We start from the raw sequence: 21,405 nt of genomic DNA on the forward strand, positions 1-21,405 counted from the left end.
CAGACTTGCCTGACAAAGCAGTTCCAAAGTCAGGGACATGACAAAAAGCAAGCATTTTATTGTTATTGCTGTACTGATTAATCTATGTCTAAACCCACCCTGTACATCACATACAGTCTTTGTTTACATTTTATTACTGTACAAGTTGTTCCAAAGGAATCTTTCCCTTCCCTACAGTAACAACCAGGAAAAAAAAAAAATCAATAAAAGATTATGTTTCCAAGTGTGGTAACTGTCATAACAATTTAACCTCCAGTCCATCCTAACAACCATTGCTAGAACAAATTCTCCCTTTGGCCAGCAATGCATCAAGTCTCATTCCAAAATACTGTCAAGGCTGCTACTGGATGCTCAGCAGAAGACTTCAGCAATGTAATTAATTCATGCTACCTGTCTGCTAAAGAAAATTTAATATTGCCAGTTCAGGCAGGATCTTTTCTGTGACAGAAAAACAGCATATTTGACATGTTTATAATTTACAAGTGCCAGGCTTAAGGTCTCAGTATTTCCATCACATTGTTGTCCCAAATAAATTGTAATAATGAAATTTTGTATGTCAGAGTAAATTATAAAGTGGTTGGAAAACAGAACCTAAGTTAAATATAATTAGGTTGGTTTTGGTTTTTTTTTTAATTAAGACATGAATGTAGAAAGCATTCTTAAAAATTTAATAATCATAAAAATTTATTATGTACCAACACATACAGGACTCCAGAGGAGCCAAAACAAGATATTTACTCAGAACAGGAGAACCTTAAGACACTTTTGCTGTTTTGGAAGATATGTCAGAATAAGTTAAAAGAAATACCAAATACACACATACTCTATATCTTCAGATCAGTATATTAGATAAATAAGTATGTTAAATATTTCCTAGGACTTCCAGATCATTATGAATCAATGAATAGTTGACTGAATAATACGTCCAGGCTCCCATGGAATAGAGGGTGATATGGAAAGGTGCCCTTTAAAAAACAGTCCTAGAGCAGCTCAGTCCTGAAGTCCTATTTCTGCCTGAGTGAAATTAAAGTTACTGGGACAGAAAGATAAAACCTTGCTCTACATGATATGGAAACAACAGAACATATTAGAATTGAGATATAGGAAGAAATATAAATGTATCAGGGATATACAGGGAAGAAGTAATTATAATATACCACTCATTACCGACCTAAATAATGAAGAGCAGGAAAACATCATCAGCAAAGCATACAAGAAAAGGGCAGGCTGACTATGTTAAAGCTCTTCTGGAGCTGAGCCATCTAACAAACACGGGGAACATTCTGCAAGATAAAATGCTCCACAAAGTGTACTGAGACAAAGTGTTTGTTTAGGAGATGGGGGATTTTTTTTCAGCACTGTAAGGTAGGTTTGGCTCCTCTTTGCAATGTTGGGTACTTTAGAGCTGCTTAAACATCTGGCCAGTTAATACTGTGATCTTTTAAAACTTCTAAGATTATCAAAACACCTAAAAATATGATTTTAAATGTTCATAACACTGGAATTAAATTTAATATGTCTTATAAACAGTACTTCCTATAGAGAAGAACAATACAGTAATAACTAAAGCAAAAGCCTAAATGTCAGTACAGCCCATTACATTAAAACAGAAGAATTCTCTAATTTGGAGAACTGCATTTAATGTAGATATTTAACATTAGTTCATATTTATTGAGCTCCAATTGGATGTTGTAAACATTTTTATTTGTTTTTAAGCCAGAAATGAAATCTGAAATTCTTTCTTATTTATTACCCAAAGGACACATTAGCAGCAGTACCTCCTTACTGAGCTAGGCTGTACATGTATTAAAGGAAAGCATTTGTTCAGCTGAACCAGCAAAATCAGGAGTTGTCTGTTTCAGTCAATACTTCATTTCCACATGAAAGCTAAGAACATGTGCACCTACCTAGGAAAAACAACTCTGAACTTGGCAAAACACACAGGGTATAGGTTTATTTTTTACCAATACCAACAGTATATAGTTGTTTCTTAGTCAAATTACCTTAAGCAACCAGTAGAAAAATTTCTGGGAGATTAAATACTCAGTCCTCCAGAATCAGGTTTGAATTTTCTACTTGACATCAAGTTAATGTTGTGATAATGTTATTCTGGGAAGCAAAGTAACATTTTCTATCTTTTTTTCCATGCCCTGAATCCATGGGCAAAGAAACAGCACTAGTAGGCTTGTATTTTAATTACTGGTACAAAACTATTCAGTCAACCATTTATTGATTTATAAGGCTCCGAAAGCCCTAGGAAATGTTTAACATCTTTATTTTTATGATTTGCATATGTAAAGAAGATATTAGAATAGGGCTTAATTATAAATTAAATTCCCCCTCCTCCCCCCATGATGAAGAGGTACAGTACAGAGCTTTCACTGTAGGATAAAGCTGATGAAAGTGATCAAAATAGAACTTGATGTACAGTTGCTCAGAACCACACTTGCTTTTCTGCAGTTTCAGCATTTCCAGAACCTGGAGGAAAGCATAAATAGACTACAACAATGAAACAGAGCTCCACCAGAGATCTGAGACAATGTGCACAAACACAGGAACTTCCCTTTTTCAACTCTTGGTAGTCCCTGATTCACAGAATATCCTATATCAAAAAGTTTAGATGATATAAAGTTAGACACGGGAAAGTGGTAAATTTGTCTTTGACTGAAATCTGAGTTTATATTCTCAGAATTTAACTGGACAGCGACTGTGGTGAGGATTGCATTTTCTATGCAATTGAAAAGAATATCAATGCCTGGGAGAAGAATTCAGGTTGCATGAATGATTTTGAACACAAACAGCACATGCATAAACTCCCACTAAGCTTCAAGTCTGCAAACTTCGGCACTGTGGCATAATGCTGCTGCTGGTGGTGCCCCAAGCTACAGGGATAACTTTACACACAAGCAGAAGTTCCTTTACACTCAGCAGACTGTAAAGAGTCCAGAAATTCCAGTGAATGGCAACACTTACATCCACAGTCCAACTGTTGTATTCCTCTCCCACCTCCACAACAACTACAAGGAAAGGGAAAATCTACCATGCTTACATGACTAGACTGCAGATTTGAGGACAGAGCCCAGTTTTACCCTTACAGCTCCACTCTCACTACTTATTTGACAGCTTCCTTCAACTCCTAAGCAATACCTGCAACTGCTGCAAAGTTTTCAGAGGCTCGTAATTGCACAAAGGTTAATCCTTCTTTTTAACACTTATAGCCTTGACAAATCTGAGTGGTAGCCATGGGGAAAAAGAAAATACCTCTTGTGTAGTTCAAGTGCTCCTGTCAAATATCAAAAGATCTGCTGAAAAAAAAATGGATAACTCTCTCAAAGAAAAGGTTGTAACTTTCCAAGGAAAAGTCAGGGCATATCTATGCAGGTTTTACACATGGTAATGTCTCAGTAATACAAACCAATACTAGTTTAGAAAGATATATGGGTAGGGTGTCACCATAAAACTCTCAAATGAAGTCATAGTAATGACAAGATAAAAGCACTTCTATTGCTACGGTTTATAGCTGTGGAAAAAATGGACAATATTTTGTAGTATGGAAATTTGAGATGGACAAATATTTCTGAGCAGCAACATTATGAAACAGAAAAAAAAGCTCTAGAAAGTGCAAAAGTACTGAAACTCATCTTGATGCAGAGTGATTTCCATAATCTACTTGATGTATAAACCAACAAACCAAAACTATTGACCCATGCACTTCTTCCTCCCAAACCAAACCATATTCAGTGTCTTACCCAGCTCTGATTTACTGCTTCAAACATTAGATTAGTCACTCTTAAGGACATTTATTTTGTGGCATTTCATTCTTTTCCTTCAGTTATTCAATAGAAGGTGTCTGAAGACACCTGTCTTCAGAAGTAAAGACTTGAGAGAGAAGAGGGGGTTTAATCTGCAATATCTAGAGCTATTCAATGATTGAACAAACTGTTCAAGGCAATTTTTGCCTTAGTTTCCATTTGAAGCAGAATGATATAACTCAGTCCAATCCCTCTGTGTGGACAGCAATTATTTATCAGCTTCCTTTTGGCAAAGAATTCTTTCACCTCTTATTTTAAAGCACTGAGGGTACCAAGGTGTTTCCTGCTCAGCCATTTATCACAGCAGGCTTATAATTTACTTAAGCAAGAAACACAAGATAAAAAGGATATCACAGAAGTGCAATTCCCCACAGTAAAGGAGATGTATTTCTAACAGCCAACAAGACAGGTTTCTAATGCTGAAGATTCTCCTGTCAAAGCAATCACTGTTAATGCACATTTAGTCACAGCACTGTACAGACTGCTGGTGTAATCAGGAATTACTGCCCCCTGCTCATTCCCCCCAGTTAGACTGTCCACAGTATTATGAACAATTGCCATATAACACCAGAGGTTACCACCAGCTGTATATGCACACAAACCCATACCTATGCACACATCTACAAACACTGCACCATGCTACTGAAATGCCATGCCTCTTCTGTCAGGCCTCACCTTCTCAGAGGTGTGCACATGCTGTTCCAAAAACTAGTCTGAACAAATGAATGCTTTTACCTTCATTTCAAGATTAAGATTCTTCATTGTGAGAAACAATCAGCACCAGCTGATGGGGCTATTACTTTGGTTGAGCTTTGAAATCAGTACAAAGTTCACAGTAACACTGAAGTCACTACAGACTTAATTTTTTTTTTTTTTCCAACACAAGAGAGATGTTCCTACTTCCTCCAGGAAGCATGTAAGTAAATTCCAGAATTCATTAAAAGTTTGTGCTCTGCCTATTCCCTGGGCTGCATGATGAAAGATCCTGGACAAGTAAGCATAATTGAAGTTAAACATTTTCCAGCATTCAAGAATAAAATTTTGACCTTTATCATCTAAAAGAAATGCAATTTTTTTAAAAAAACTTCACCTTTTCATTTAAGATTTAAAAGAAGAAACTTACACATGGGGGATTTTGAAATTTCTTCTCTTAAATTTATCTTTATTATTTATAAACTCCTGCATCCTCTCAGCGCAAGGAATTAATCAGTTCTTCTCTGAGCTTCTGCATTTTCCTAGCCAAACATCTGCACTTGCCATCCCCCATCTGCTGTTCTTGTTGTTGAGTTGCATCTCAATCGCAGCAACTTCCTTTTCAGTTTCACTAAGCAATAGATTGGTGCTGTCCTGAATGAGGTTGCCTTCTGTCTTTTCTATCACTCCATCTTTCCCCTTCACTAACCTGAGGTGATAAGAAGAAACACCACTAACAAAAGCTCATCTCTTTCACTCAAAAGAGAAATTTATTTTGTTTTATTCTCAGTAACTTTCCATGTTAGTTTTTCCAAGATTAAGATATAAAAAAATAATAAGACAAATGTAAAGACAAGAGCAAGGCCTCATATATATATATATATATATATATATATATGCACACACACATATATATGTATGTATATATATATGTGTATATATATATATGTATATACCTATATAAACACTTGTTTTAAAGCAGATTAGAAAGAGGCCATTTAAAAGGAACACAAACACATTCCTAAAAACCACTGTAACTCTTGTTAAACATTTACTTGGCTTTGCCTGGGTACAGTATTACCTAATAGGCCATTTCCATTACTTTTAATAAAGTAAGTGTGATGAGATGCTACAGTAGCCAAAGTTGTCAATTTGTGACACATTTTAGTCACATATGTATTGACCAGGTTATAAAAATGTGTAAATGTAAGAATCTTAAATGAAAAATTAAACAGATCTGTAGTACATGAATCCTACAGGCTGAAAAGCCTAAGGGCAGTAAACAGAAAACCTACAGCCTATTTCTCTAAGTCTTACTGTTTTGGGAGTTGCTAGGAGCCAAGAATGGATCAGCAGATCAGTCTGAGGAACAGAACTTCCCCAGCTGCAGACTCAGCAGCTTCAAAACCAAACCACTCCACCATTATATCATCTTTATCTACATTAAAATAAAAAACCTATAAGAATTTTCTTAATCTACAGTAAATAAAAATTAAGTAATTCCTGTTTTCCTTGCAACTAACATACATGAGCAAACTCAAGAAGTGCATTTCTTGGGAATTTTTTGTTATTATTGGAAGGGTGTATGAGCACCTGAAACTGTAAATCTCATGCTAAGTTAATTCCATATTGACTTGGCTCTCACAATGATGTTAGACAGTTTCTACACAGACTTTCAGTAATGCAATGTGTAGGATCCTCTTTTGCCATTACCAGCACATTGGTGCCTTACAGCAGTATGCAAAATATCATGAAATTCATTTAATAGGAATCCATATTCCTCTCTAACCCTTCTTCCAGGAAGAGGAAGACTACTTTGTGTAATATTTTTTTCTAACTTTTAATTTATCTTTTAAATTAGAAACAGCAAGCTCAATGTGTTCTTTTTACACCTATGGGGGAAAAGAACAGTTGGGAATGTCCTTGAACACACTTGTTACCCCATGGGCATTTAATTCATAATCTAGAAACACTCACCTGCAAAATAAGTAACACTATGCTTCCAAAGTCCCCACTATGTTTTCAATCACAGTCTTGGGGTTTGAGTCTTTTGCCATCCAAGGACTCCTTTCACAATGCTAAGCCTTGTGCTTCTTTTAATATTGGAAAAAACTAGTGACAAAATCCAGGACTACTTTAGAAATTGAAAAGACAAAAATTAGACAGTTTAGTTGTTAAAACCAGAGATGTGACACTGTTTAGGTCACTGTGAAGTGACAGGCTCTCTGAATAAACAACAAACACACCAACACTAAACTCTTTCCTATCAGGATCTCTAGATACCTATCACCCACGGTTTCTAAATTGCTAAAACTAAATTCTTACTTTACTGATTTGTCCAAGAATTGTAAAATGTTACTTGAGTAACATATTCATTGGTCCAGACTTCTTGAGTTTGAGAGGGGAACAGACGCCAAATCTCCTAGCAACTCCTTAAAATATAATTTTGACATTTTTTACTTCACCCTTCCTCTTTTTATTTATAATCCTCCACACACCAGGAGGACTCAAAACATTGGAGAAAATGGTTCTCCTGAACAGCCACAGCTATCCCAGCCACTGTAGCATTTGCTTTTTGTTGTGCACTTCTCATTTCATGTATGTTGAGCAGAGGACTAAGAAAAGGCATGTGGCCACTAACCCTCCTTGGGACACCTTCAGCAATGTGCAGCCTGTGAAACAGGTGCTTCACTGTCTCATTTACATCTTTGCCACTTGGCTGCCTTCTTTCTACTTGCAAGTGCAATCTTCTCCCAACAGCATGGCTCACTGTGTTTTTGAGGGAGGGATACTCCTGTTTTTGGGACAAAGGCACAGTCATCCCCTTGGTTAGTTCTAACAACAGCAAGCAGTACCAGAGGCCCAGAACACTGGGTAAGGTGGATATCTCCCAGCCCACTTGCCTTGTTGAGGCACTCCTCGCCTGCCTCTAGCAAACTGCCACTCAGAGAGTGCCAGAGTTGGACAGCACATTTTAACAACCTTCCACTTGCTCCCAGCTTCTCCCAGTTTCTGTACAGTTGTCTGAACCAGTATAAGCCAATGGGAGACACAGTAGCCTCCAGGAACAAAGTTTCAAAGGTTAGCTGTGCCTTATTTAAGAAAAATAATAAAAAAGGAAGTAATCTCATTTTGCTTGCAAACTACCACCCAACAAGGTCATTGAAAGCCTTTTATTCTTTCATGTAAGGTGGAAACAGCAAAATACTGTTCCCATTCTCTAATAGGAATTAGAATTTTCTAACATGAACAGACATCTATTGTAATTTCATTGTTTTCTGAATAGCAAATACATAGAGCACAGCCTGTAAAATGAGAATTTGCTTCCCCTTACACATCTTGCAGTCAGTCTGAATATCATCTGCTATCCAATCCCACTTTTTGAAGCTCTCTGCTACCAGCTTCCCATTTTACTAACCAACTTAGTATCAGCAAATATTTTAAGGAGGTTAAGAGACTGTCATTTAATATAACATGTGATAACATTTTAGATAACAATGTGAAGGGGAGAGCACAGTTCAACATTTTCACATGCAATACAGAAGACTATAAGAATGTAATAATGAAACTCCATTTCAAATTTAGATCTGAAAGCATAGGTTCATCCTTCAATCTCACTAAGTCTCAGGATATGCAAACATAATGCTGGTAAGCCAAAGAAACCCTAAACTGTTGTATCAGCCCTAAGGCACAGATATAAAAGGTTATTTTCAGGACTTCCTACAGCTCACAAAAGGGAAGCAGCCAGAGAAGTCCTTTCTTAAAGAAAGTCTTCAGAGATCTCTGCAGCACTGAACAAGATTCCCTCCTTCACACAGCTCCCTTAATTACCCTAATTTTAAAATATTCCAATTAACACCTAGAGAGTGAGCATAAAAGGAGGCTGCTAGCTCTCTCATTCCTATTCAACAGGAAGAAAGTTTTCTTTCGAGAAAAAGTTACTTTTGCTTGTTATCAAGTTGATAACTAACAAAAAAGATTGGAAACCAACAATAGCATTACCATCCCACCCCTCCATTTGTAGATGTTGAATTCCATACTTTTATTTTTTTTAAGCTTCTGAGGAAGACTTTTTTCAGTCACTTTTCCACGTTAAAATTTTAAACAATTAAAGAGATTTGTGTATCAGGGAATTTAAAGTATCTTTTGCTGGTAATTCCTCCATAAGCACACATGTTATTTCCTCCTCACTTTGCTCCAAAGAGCAAGGAATTTTAATAAGATAATGTGAAAGCTTATAAAACTATCACTGAAAGATTTAAGAAGGTAATGTTTAATATATAGCAACGCCAGTAAGTTATCACAACTAGTCTTTTAAAAAATCTCAACAGTTAATTCTGTATAGATCAGGAAAATAAATGCTTTTTCAAAAGCTGATTGGCAATTTAAGTATTACTAACTGCTGCCTTTATCCATATTTATATATAACACAAACAAAACCAATTATTCAGGGAGGAGAAAAAAACCTGAACTTAGGTTTTAAGAGCTTTAGTCAGCCTCTCTTGCCTTTAATCTTTCCTCTCAACCATTTCTATTCTCATTCTCCTCTGTACCTTTGCCTCTTCTGAAGGCAGTAACTCCTACAGTCAATATTCCTGTGTTTGGTGCTTGTCCAAATCCTTGTTACTTGATAACAACTACAAGTTCCTGCTTCACAAACTAGCCTTTCACAGCCTTCTACTTCTGTATGCATCCCATCTGAACCACAACAAAAGTCATATGTGTTCTCCATATAATTTTCAACATATTTTTTTTTTTTTTTTGGAGAGAGAGAGAGGAAGTAGGTTAATGAGTTCTGATGTATTCAGTTATGCCAGATACTTACTCAGCTGGAACATTCACTGCAGATGATCAAATCTCTCATTCAGTTGTGGTCTGGAGTTATTTATACAGGGTATCAAAATAGTTTATGTCCTTAACTTAAAAATAATCCCAAGAAAATTCCAGATCTATTTAAATTTATTAACATAGTAAAAAAGAAGCCATAGCTCACTAAAACATGATCAGAAATAACAACTTGATATTTACAAAAATAATGAAAGACAGTACTGCAAGTGTAAACATTTTACTGAGCAGACATAAAAACAGTTTTAAAAGAATAACTGTCTTTAATATAAGTTGAAGTCAATACATTATAAAATGTGAAAACAACTTTTTGCTCTAGTTAAGATGCAAGAAAGGTTCTCAAATATCATATATAGTCACCCAGAAAAATGCAAAAAACAGATCTAGACAACTTGCACAGGCATAATTTTCTCAGGAGAAAATGAGGAAAAAACAAAGACATCACCAAATAAAACCCCAAAAGCTTGAATTCATTCCACCCATCTAAAGTACTACATCTGTTCCAAAGAGGTTAACTCTGTTTGTTCTAGTTAATTTGGGTATTAAATGCAAGATAAAAGATCTCTAGGCGAAATGTAAAAGATTGTATCTTATTTTTGGGAAATAAACAGATTCCAGAGGTGTGTTCCTGCCCAGCCAATCCCGAGGCTGTTGTGCAGCTCTGCCACCTCTGTGAGCCCAATCACAGCGAAGCAGGGAAACTCGTTCTGTAGTTTGTCTCGGCAGCGCTGATGATGAATGGCTGCTTCAGGGGAAGAGATCAAGCTGTGTGGTAAATCTTCCTATTTGTTCCATCTGCTTTTCTATTTTAAACAGCCGCAGTGATCAGCCTGGCACCCTACATTAAGTAAATGTGAATTTCATAAGAGACAACATTTCTATAAGTGAAAACATGACCTAGGGACGACAAACCTTTCTCAAACTGAACACTGCTACTTCTGCAAACAGCTGCAGAAATCTACTATTATTTTGTATTTGCCTTCCAGAAAAGATATGGCATAACCATAGCTCAATTTTACAGCTTTTACAAGGTCTACTTTGCAGCCATAGCTGGTTTCAAGATGATGGTGTTCTCCACCTTTTGTCCTCCTGCCTAGCTCCACTTTGCAATACAACTTGTAATATGGCAGAAATAATATGATATGCAACTCAAATATACCAAAGCCTTACTTGTAACTGTGCTGAGTTTGTGCTAATAATTGTATGCCAATCCAGCCTGACTCTAAAGCTCACCATTTTAAGGGAATGGTTTCAATAAAGCCCATTACTGTTTTTAAGCTAAAAAGACTGGTAAACATACTGAGACAAGCCATGGGTTTTGGTGGTTTTTTCCTTTGGTTATAAACACCATTCTTGACTGGTCCGATTCCAGTGTGGCCAAATGCTGCTTTCATTTATACTTTCACTGTGTTGTTCTTTGTCTCCTGACACACTGTGCAGCACTGCTGTGTTCTGCTAAACAGCTTCCTCACTTCTCAAAGCTAGCTACATTTTAAATGCCAGCAAAACAAAGTTTAGCATCCTGATAAGACTATATACCATCTACCCTTCCCCCAAACTGAAATGTTCTAGGATTCTAAGGAAGGAGAATGCTAGCACATGTAGATGTAAAGACTGTAACATGGTTCTTTCCCTATTACTGTTTCTCTCCCTCACTTTAAATTCAGTTTCTTTGAAAGTTTGAACATGTTTAGCCACTTCTGAATTAAAGTAAATGAAAAGTGAAGTGAAATGGCAATAAAATGAAATTACCAATAGCAGCATTGTAAGTTGCCTTTTCAAAGCCTCACAAGAAATTATAACATCTCTTAAATAATTTCCACCATACTCTATCCATGGATAATTTTCTTCACATTATTATGTCATGCTATAGATGTTTTCTAAAGTGCAATGGTATATAAAGGTTAGCAGGAAGTATTTAAACTTCAACTAAATATAATTCTATAACTTCATCCTATCAGTTTCTCACATAACTAAAAGTATGGGGAAGTTCCATGAACATTATTTACATTTTACAGACAAGCAAACTGAAATGGGGCTGTAACTCATCCAAGATCACACAGCAAATCAGAGAGTGGCAAGGCCAGGAACAGAACTCATCTCCCAGGCCATTCCTGTAACTGTTAAGCCCATTTCAATATTGCTGAAGCAGAAAGTGGTACATTCTGGGGAAAAAATGCCAGAGGAAGAATTCTTAGTAAGGAGTCAGAGAGAACACTCCTGGTGCCAAGTTCTTGAGAGATCAAAGTCTCGATTATATTTCTGTCCCCTCCTTGCAATAAGACAACTTGTTGAAAGTGCCTTTCAACAGCAGGACACATGAATGTGAATGTGACACCAAGTTGGCAAAGGCTTCAGAAGTTAAGATTTGATCTTAAAGGCTAACTACAGTATCTTTTGATTAGCAGAATTTAAACCTCACAAGTTTATAGACTGAATGTAAAACTTAGCAAATACAATGACCAAATAACAAAATAACCACAATCCCAGCATTAATCTCTTAGGAAGAAATAAAAATTATTTGAGAACTGTCTGCATAGTTTCTATTATTTCATAAATTTCATTTTAAAGAAGATTTTAATATTTAAGTAAGTTTTAAGGCTATTAGAGACACTTAGCACCTTTAAGGAGAATTTCAGGACAGGAATTGTAGCTTTCTGTATTCAGACAGACCTAAAGTAGACATTTTGAGTATTATTTTAATGGTAACACAATACACAGTTAAGTCAAGGAGTTTTCTTTTGGTTTACCAGTAAGGACTAGAAAAATTGTGCAAAAAGCCTCTCCACAACCAACATAAAAAGAACATGTCAAAGTAACAAAACAAAACCCCAAACAAAGCAGAAAGTTTCTACTTCACTCACCTGCTTTCAGCAGTATCTTAGATTCATGCAGATAATCCTAAATTGTCGGACTCTGTCAAGGAGCTGCAACACTAAATTGTGACCTCCCCCAGGCTGACAGTTTTTCTTTCATTTGGGATTTTAAACAGTTGCTCCTTTTGCTTTATTTCCTCACCTCCCCACCCCCATGTCCTCCCTTAGCAGTACCTTCTTCTGTTATGCTATCGTGCGTCAGTGGGGTGCGTTCCTGCAGCCCGCATGCTGCATGATGCAAGAATGTGCAATCTGGAAGGGCTGTTATTGATACAGCCCCAGCAAGGTAAGTGCCTTATGGGAACACAAAGTTGGGCAGATCCTGTCTGTACAGTCAATACAGAAATCAATACCTTTATGTAGTAAGCACCAGTGGAAATGAACATCTTTAAAAACAAGTTTTTGATGCCATGACGCAATGTGAAAATTGGCATCATGTGACACTGTAGGAAAATAGTAAGATGATGGCAAAGTAGGACACGAGAGCAATGAGATGATGATGATAGAACAGGGAAGGGAAAAGCTGAAAGGAGTTCAGTTTAGGATACACTAACTAAGGTAATCATCGAGTCATCAGACATGAATATGATCTGTGCCCAGACAGCTGAGAAAATGGAATGTGAAGTTCAGAGACAAGAGCTAGTATACCTCAAAGAAAATTATTAGGGAAAACATCCATGAGTCTGATTGTGCAGAGTAAGTGTAAAAAAAGCTACAACAATAATATCCTGCACATTTAATTAACATGGACACAGAGAATTAACACAAAACCACTAGAGTCAAAAATCTTAGCCTGGGACTAAAGATATTTATTTAATGAATTTTAACATTCATGATGCTTTCATTTTTAAATTCTGCCAATCTAATATTTGCAAGTTCCGCTCATTCTTTACAATCCCTGGCTGAAGAGTTTCGTGAAGTGACTGGCTGCTAGCAGCCAAGTATTCTTGCCTTAGCAGGATATAGGCACTTCATTCCAATAACACGATTTTATTTGGCAGTTGGCACAAAACAGGCATTAGGATTATGATTCAGTACTTGGTTGTCTCAACAATCTAATGCTGAATGAACTTTTATCTCCCTACCATTTGGTAAAAGGTTAAAATAGGCAAAAATGTTTCTAAAACTTTTTTTCTACAGAAATCTTCATATTTCACAGGGCACTTTTCAAGGACAAGAACACTAAACAATCAGCCAGAAGTGCATAAATTCCAAAGTATTATTTATTGTGTTACTACTAGCTATGCTTTCTCCTAATACCTCTCTCTACTGCCCCATATAAACACTCCCACAAAGCTCTTACTGAAAAATACTGCTTCACTATGAAGATACTCTCAAAGCTTTATGTTCTCAGCACCTTCATGGATCACAGAATTTTCCTTTCCCAGACCGTAACAGTGAAGGGGAGATAAAATTGAACAAGTGTCAGAAATGTCTTCCTAACATCACAAGCTACTGTTGCTCTCCCTCACCAACCTGTACTTCTCTTTCCCACTCCAGAAACCATAACTAGACTTCATCTCTTGTCTCCAGAGAAGCAAGCAAGCAGCATGCATTACAACCCCTGCTCAGCTCTGAGCACTGCTCCCAGTACTGCTGCACAAGGCTCTGCCTGGCTCCAAACTCACCTGAAGCAGTGAGCCTAAAAGCCTCCATCCTCCAAGAGACTGATATCTTGAGCCAGAGGTGCAACCTGCTAGACTGTCATCTGCTGAAAAATCACATCTCAAAATCTTCTACTCGTAAGAAGGAAGAAAATAAATCACAAGAAGAAGTGGTATTATTTGAGCTTGGACCATGTCCTCATTCCATGAAAGTCTAATGCCAGAGTTCAGCAGTTATTTTCCCTGTCAGCTTATAGAGCAGTTCTTCTAAAAGGTAAAAAGTAAAACTCACAAACCAGCACTTGGACAATGTAAACTTAGTTCAATGCTATTCCTGAACTCTGGTCTAGGTACAGATCTAACTATACTCACTAAAGGCTCTATAAATCACCCCTTTCCAAACCAACTGGGTCTAGTAATGCATAAGGGGTCCACAAGACGGAAGTAACTGTGGAGTAGATTAAATTAATAAATGTCCACCATTTAGGCTGGGGACATTCCCAGATTTCCAGCAGGGAGAAATCAAGCAGACCATTACACAAGCACAGCCTTACCAGCTTCCAGTTTGAACAAACTGCTACTTTCCCTGGTTCCACACCGAAAGTGTAATGGTCTACAATAAAAAGGCTGACTCCCTCCTTTCAAGGGCATTGATAACAATGTTAAAAGGAAAACTACGGGTTTTTTGTTTTCCTTTGGTTTTGTTGCTTGTTTCTCTAATTGATATTTTGAAGATTAAAACTTCACAGAAGAGGGAAGGAATCGCCAAAAAGGAAGTCTGCTAACCTGACAATGGGCCAGCCTTTGGTTTTATGCTAGCTATTCCAGAAAAAACAACGAACCAAACAAAAAAAAACCCGGGACTATTTTGAAGTTCCATATTTATAACTCTAGGCTTCTGATGTTCATAAAAGCTTTTACAACTAGGAGGTCACTAAACAGTCACCCCAGGTATCGTATAACTAATTCATGTCACTTGGGGAAGGTAAGACTTTCCCAGTCTTGTGGGAAAACAGGGAAGAACTGGCCATCATCAGCCACCTTCTTTAATCTACTGCCAATAGATTAAACCAATAATTGTCTACAGCACTACTTGATGTTTGGCATTTGCTACATTTCCTTCCTTTCCAAAATCCTTTAAGTTTTGAAGATGCTGGAACATATGTTTTAGCATGCAGGCATGCTTTAACACAGAAGGAAAAGTAAACATTAATGAGAGCTGTTAGGATAAAAAGTTCACACAACTGCAAACAATCAATTTACCACCATCTTGTGAGTTAAATCTTGTCACTTCAGCCACAGCAACTGACAGCATGCTCCCCATTTGATGCATTTTACACAGCAAGTCAGACAAGCCAGTTTTTACAGATGAACTACTCCAAAGTTAATTGTAATTTAGTTCACGTGCAATAATGGGAAGTTACCCTAAAATCAGAAGACCTGAGTGTGAAGGGAAGTGTCAGCACATACCCTGTGAGTTCAACCACAGAGAAACACTCAGGTGCTCTTCAGGTTGCAGATTTTCATGGTACTGTTCATGAAACCTCTAGCATTTCACAATGCCCATGGCCATTCACTATGAGCAAGGTTCAATGGCACACATATCTATATTTGAAAAAAGGTCTATTAAACAGAGTTGAAACATAGTGTCACTAAAGAGACATGTATTTCATCTCCTATTGTTTGATATAATTAAGAGATGGGGAAATAAAAAGGCTTCTGCACAGTTAATATATGCTATTATGTCATCTAGTTGCATGTTTGCTTGAAGCTTACTTCATTTGGCCTGAATATAAACTTGGAAGAACTTCAGGTTCTTTTAATGCTAATGATCTAGTTCCTGCATAGTACAGTCAAATGAAAAGGCTTGACATGGGAAAACTTAAATAGCAACAAGAATATACAGTCTTCAGGAAGACTTTTAGCTTCACCCTCTATTAAACTCAACCCAGTGTACAATACTTGTTGACACTGTTTTGCTCTTCCTCCAGACTGTCCTACTGGATCTGTAACCCTATTTCAGCCACTTAGTTGCAGTACTACAGGTTACTCACATCCCACTGCACTTGGATTTTGAAAGCAAATTGCAAATCCACTAGAGACCAATTATTTCCTTTCTAGGTGACAAACTGTTCTATGAAGTCTTACACAAACACCTGTTGATATTTTAAAGAACTGTTCTTTTTATTTAATAAAAAATATTCAGAGACACAGTTTTGGTTCAAACTTCCACCAAGAGCTTCTAGCACCAATCAGTTATAAAGGAAGAACAAACCCACAGTGTCCTTAAGTATGAGAGGATAAATTAGAAGAAGTCTGGAGATCTAGAAAGGAATAGAAAAGTTCTCAATCCTTAAGAAAGGATCCTCACTGAAGAAAGGGATGCTTACCAACATGTGGGGATAATTGCCTTTTTGCATTAGGACAGACTATGCACTATAAACATGTGCAAGAAACAAATGACAAAACATCTCCACTTTCAACTGCATTTTCAGATGCTTGTGAGCTGGAAGTTTCACGTGCATTCTCACCACAGGAACATAACAAAGGCAGTTTAGTTATCTAGTGTAGAAGCCTCTAAACATTATTTCAAGGAAGTACCACCTTAGTGGAAGGTCAAATTTACAAATACAACAAATACTGTGTAGACAAGTCCAATGATGTTGAAGACAACGTTTCTTCAAGAGTCTGAATCTCTTAGCAAAGATCACACTTCACTCTATTACCCAGGAATACAAAAGTTATCTTTTCTACAGTTATACAGAAATTGAGGAGGGTAATGCATCTTAACTAGCATTCACAAAAGCTGTAGGTCAAGTTGGAAGTCACCTAAGTTAACCAACAGGAAGCACCGAAGACAGGAGTGCCTTATCAATCTTCTCTCTCACCGTGCTAGAGCTTTCTGCCCACCACAAAAAGGCAACTGCATCTATTCATGACCACAACCTCAAGCCGAGAGACTGGTGCTTTCACCTCAGCAGTGAGATCACTTAAACAAGACAGAGGCCAAATCCAAGTCATTAATGGGCCCAAGGTGATTTCACCTCCTCTCTAAATAAAGTCAAGCTGTTGTTAATGATGGCAACACAGCCAGCACTTCCAACTGCATTAGGCCTGCTTTTACATGTAATTCTTAAGTTGTTCACAGGCCTGGAAATGAGAGCAAAAGCTAGTTCAATTTTCTCATCTTGGGAGCCCAGGCATGTAAAGGGCATGACTTTGAACCACCTCAGGGAGAAAAGGTGCTGAACCCAGAGTCCTCATTCTTTGGGAATGCTCTAACCACTAAGCTATTACTCGAGAGTGGGAGGGGTAGCTCTGGTTTGTTTTGTGCAAAGCCCATCTGATAGGTCTTCAGTAAACATGCTCCAAGAACACCATGTTCTGAAAGTCCTGAGAGGGGATAGAAGGAAACATTTAATCTCTGGATCCAGAGTGAGTTTACTTGAGCACAGGCGTGGAACTACTGCCCACTTCCAAACCTGAAACACCCTTAAGCATGGCTGAACATCTGATGAGGTTCTGCCTAGATGCTCACTGATTTCAGGGTTAGAAGTTAGGGTTAGAAGGATCCCGAGTTTTGAAGCTCTGAGCTGGATCATAAACACAAGCTTCCTGAACTCAGCTCCTGTCTTTAGACTGCATAATTTGTCTTTCAGTGACTTAGTGAAAACCAGAACCTTTGTCTTGACAAATAATTATAATACAGGACAGAAGAAGCCCCATGTTGGTAGCTGTAAGTGCAGAAATCTGAAGGTATCTTATTCCATTTAAAACAAACAAATAAACAAACTCCCAAAACCCAATAAAGCAAAGAAAAACCCAGCAGCTGTACTATAAAAATAGTAGGTTTGAAAAGAAAGCATTCTGATGCTAGCAACTACCAGGAGTTGAGTCTACCCAGATAATTTCAACATTCAATTTTTAAGTTTTCTTTCTACTGTAGGGAGAACATTTTCTTGTTAGGGTTACCTTTTCCTATATTACCTTCTGTTGCAGAACCTCATCTCTTTTACTGTTATTGTGAATGACATATCAATGATAAAGCAGAGACAAACTTGTCAATGAAAATACTGCAGAGTAAGCTCTGCCACAATCATGACCTAATTGTATCCCAAGTGGCTGAACTACCATTCCCCTGTACAAGGCTGTAAGAAACAGTAAGAAACAGTAAGTAACGAAGTGAAAGAAGCAACAGAGCATTACACCTGAACATACCTCCAAGATACAAGCTAACTCTTTCAGTTGCACACATATGGTGTGTTAAATATATAGGGAGTTAAAACAATTTGAAGAGTGTTTACATCTAAGAGGCCACAAGCTCCAGCCCCCTTCTTTCACTAAAAATAAAATGTTCTGAGGCATTAGACCCTGGTAGTAAATCCCTGGGGACACAAGCAGTCTATTGGGTCATTGCTACAGCCAGGGTTGAATTTATTAGAGCACCTTTCCCACTGGATGAGGCCTTGCCATACAGCAGGATAAAAGTTAAAATGCAGCCAGCAAGTTTTACCATGCAGGGTCCCTTTGAGCATGCATCAGTGACTCCTGTGCACCACAGCCACACAGCAAATAATAAAGTTTCTTCTAGCAAGTGAGGGCTGCCAAAGAATTCTGTTTTCCACTATCTCTCTTTATAATAGTGGACAATTAACAGTATTTAAATAGATTTTAGCCTTGACAATGCAGTAGTTTTACTCTGCTTGGAATAAAGAAAAAAAAAAGGCAAATAGCAACACTACCACACAACACATTATTTTACTTAAGATAATACAGTTCAGAGGAAAAAATATTTTATTCCAGAGGTAGCTTTAACATGTTTATTAGTTAATTTTGTTTAGCAGGAACTAAAAATCCTAAAACATTAAATATCAGCCCTCTCCTCCCAAATAGAATGTACTCTTGTTGAATCTGTTCTTAGAAAAGTGGTTAGGTGCCATGTGCTAGTTTAAAATTCTTCGCTGGTAAGCTCAAAATTAAAGTTAAGAGTTATTCACTGAAGTTTTATAATAATTTCACTTACCTTAAAGTTTTTCATATAGATCCCTTGCTAGTTCCTTCCAAAAAAGAAAATAGATTGATAATGACTATTATTTTCACTTAGTACCTATACTAGTATTTTCTGTTTAGATCAGGGTAAGTCTATGCCATGGCCAGCAACAGAAGACACCATCATACATTCTCAGGACTGATCTCCTTCACAAACCTCAGCTTTTTGACCCCAATTCTCTCAATTATTAAAACAACATTGTAGTTGGCTAGGGGATTTTTTTCTGTTGTTGTTTTTGTTTTCAGGTTTTTTTTAATATGTGGGAATGTACACCTCCTGTGTTCAGAAGAGGTGACTCTTTGCAGTTAGTGCCCTGTCTCCTTTTTTCAATTCTGTGTTTTTAAAAGCCATATTGATGCCAAGGCTTCATGAACAATACAGAGGTAATATTAGGGAAGTTTCAATTGAAGATAAATGCCTTACAAAACTGAAATAGTGACAATCATAAAATAGAAATAGACATGAAACCTGACTATAGTGGTAAGCATTCTTAATATATACAGTGCTGATTTACCTACGATCACAAACTTCTTCTTCTGTATGCTTTTCTTCTTCCTTTCCTATAACTGTGTCAATCAGCACTGCTTTAAGTCAGTTACAGCTACATTATTTCTAATGAAAACTAGCAAGGTATCATCACCAACAAAAAAACAAACAAACAAAAAAAAAAAACCTAAAAATATGTCCCATCTCAAGAAGTTTTCATATTACAATTCTGCAAACAGAAATAGCATGAGACAAGAAGGACAAAAGTTTCATTTTTCAAGAGTTTTAGAGTAATAATCTCAATTCATATTGATGTCACTTCAAAAAAATCAAAAACTGGCAACAAAATATGAGACATGAAGTCTCCCCCAAGTGTTCCTTCAAATTCATTACATCTTCCTGGAGCAGGTGCACCAGCTGAAGTTCAGTCCATGTGGAATTCTGTGAAACACATACAAGTGAGGAATATCTATTTACTGCTGTGGTAACTGGCACACCTGGTAGCCCACACTGAGCCAATTTAGTCCTGAAAATACTGCAGCTGCATTCATATGACATTACATTTAACCTCTCAGGCCCTGCTGAAAGGTACACCGCCACCAAAAAATGGACACTGTGCTTCCAGGCCCCATATGGCCCATCCAAAACTTGCTTCCTGCATCTCTCTACTCACAGTGTAACTTCTCAGATTAAGAGACAAATGTGAGTGTCCGCTTGGCACAGTGATCACACTTACGGCCACTGAAACCCCAGTAAACCTGAAACCTGTAAGAGGAGATACATGATAGTTCATAACACATGCAAGTACTAAGAGAGTTTTGAAACAGAGTCCTGCATCAAAGTTTCAAGATTATTCTGGACAGACCAACGGGCAAAGGGACCTCAACCCTGCAAGCACATGTATCTACCACACAGGAGCAGCCATTCTGGCAATTTAGGGCTGCTCCCAGGAATAATAGGCAGTTGTGATTTTTTTCAGGATAATGTCTGTGGTACATAACACTTTTAATGAAGTACCTGCTGGTTTAATTTTAATCTGTAATTTTTAGATCATGTGATGGTAAGTACCCTCAGTAAAGCAGTTCCCTCCAAATGTGACAGTAAGTGCCCAAAATACTACTGGTGAGACAATAAATACTGCAATTCAAAAGTAGAATTTTTAGAAAAAAAATCAAGGAAAAAACCCCCCAAATCCTACCACAACAATCTAATTAAACAGATGTGTTTAATATCATAATAAGTTTTATCTGAATAAAGAAAAAACGCTTTCCTCTTGTGGTACAAAAAAAAATTGTGTCTTATTTCTGTAGCACAATACATTCTTTTCCCCTCTTCAAAAAAGGATCCCAGAAGCTGAACTTTAAAAAAGAGATATAAACATGTATTTCATCCTAATTTTCTGAAGTCAACCTATTTAGAAGTGTTCTAAAAAGAAAGAGAAGATAAATACTTGATGTTATGATTGGAAAAATTATTTTGGCATATTTCAGTTTCCACCAAAATTCTTGTTCAACTCACCTCATTAACCAGATTACCACTACTCAGGTTAAATCCTTCACCCACCTTACCAGCCTTCAAAGCTTCCTCACTACTTTGGTTTTAACATAAAGTACTTTTGGACTGAGGTAAATAAATTTCACATCATCTGTGTGAAAAAATGTGTTTTTTTCCTAACTTGAAGAAGTTTAAAGACCTCAGGTACTCATTTCTCAATGTGACATCTTATCAATAAAAATGACCTTTAGGGCCAAATTAAGTTTTGACATGAGGCAGAGCAAGTTTCAAGCTCCAGTTCAGTACAGGTCGCACTCATGCCTGAATGAGATACTCATACACCCAAGGCAAATGCTCTAAGGTTTTTATGACTTTAATTGAAAACGTGAAACTCCTAATGCTTCAGAAGATATACTTTGTCTGTTCAACTGCCTTCACAAGTCACTTACCTGAGAGAGGCAAACCAGAGACAGGAATGTGGGACCTTCATGCTCATAGTTTTTGGCTATTCTAGGTGTATTTTTCTTCCTATTCTTCATGGGACT

General features: G+C 37.2%; 1 protein-coding gene across 4 annotated transcripts in view; it reads right to left on the reverse strand.

The window, feature by feature from the left end:
- Window positions 1-21,405, reverse strand: part of SESN1 (sestrin 1) — a 112,566-nt gene that overhangs the window by 42,053 nt on the left and 49,108 nt on the right. Inside the window, exon 1 of one of the 4 annotated variants that reach the window (XM_086876745.1) lies at window positions 12,215-12,300. The exons of 2 other annotated variants lie outside the window; for them this stretch is intronic. Coding sequence is in view for 1 of the 2 variants with exons in the window: in XM_086876741.1 (XP_086732867.1) it covers window positions 4,548-4,574 (27 nt within the window). In the remaining variant the exon portion in view is untranslated. Of the gene's footprint in view, window positions 1-4,547; window positions 4,624-12,214; window positions 12,301-21,405 lie in introns of those variants that run through there. One more of the 4 variants, XM_086876741.1, reaches the window with a different exon arrangement.

Source organism: Cyanistes caeruleus, chromosome 2, assembly GCF_971803275.1.
Source record: "Cyanistes caeruleus chromosome 2, bCyaCae1.hap1.1, whole genome shotgun sequence".
Classification (NCBI taxonomy): domain Eukaryota; kingdom Metazoa; phylum Chordata; class Aves; order Passeriformes; family Paridae; genus Cyanistes; species Cyanistes caeruleus.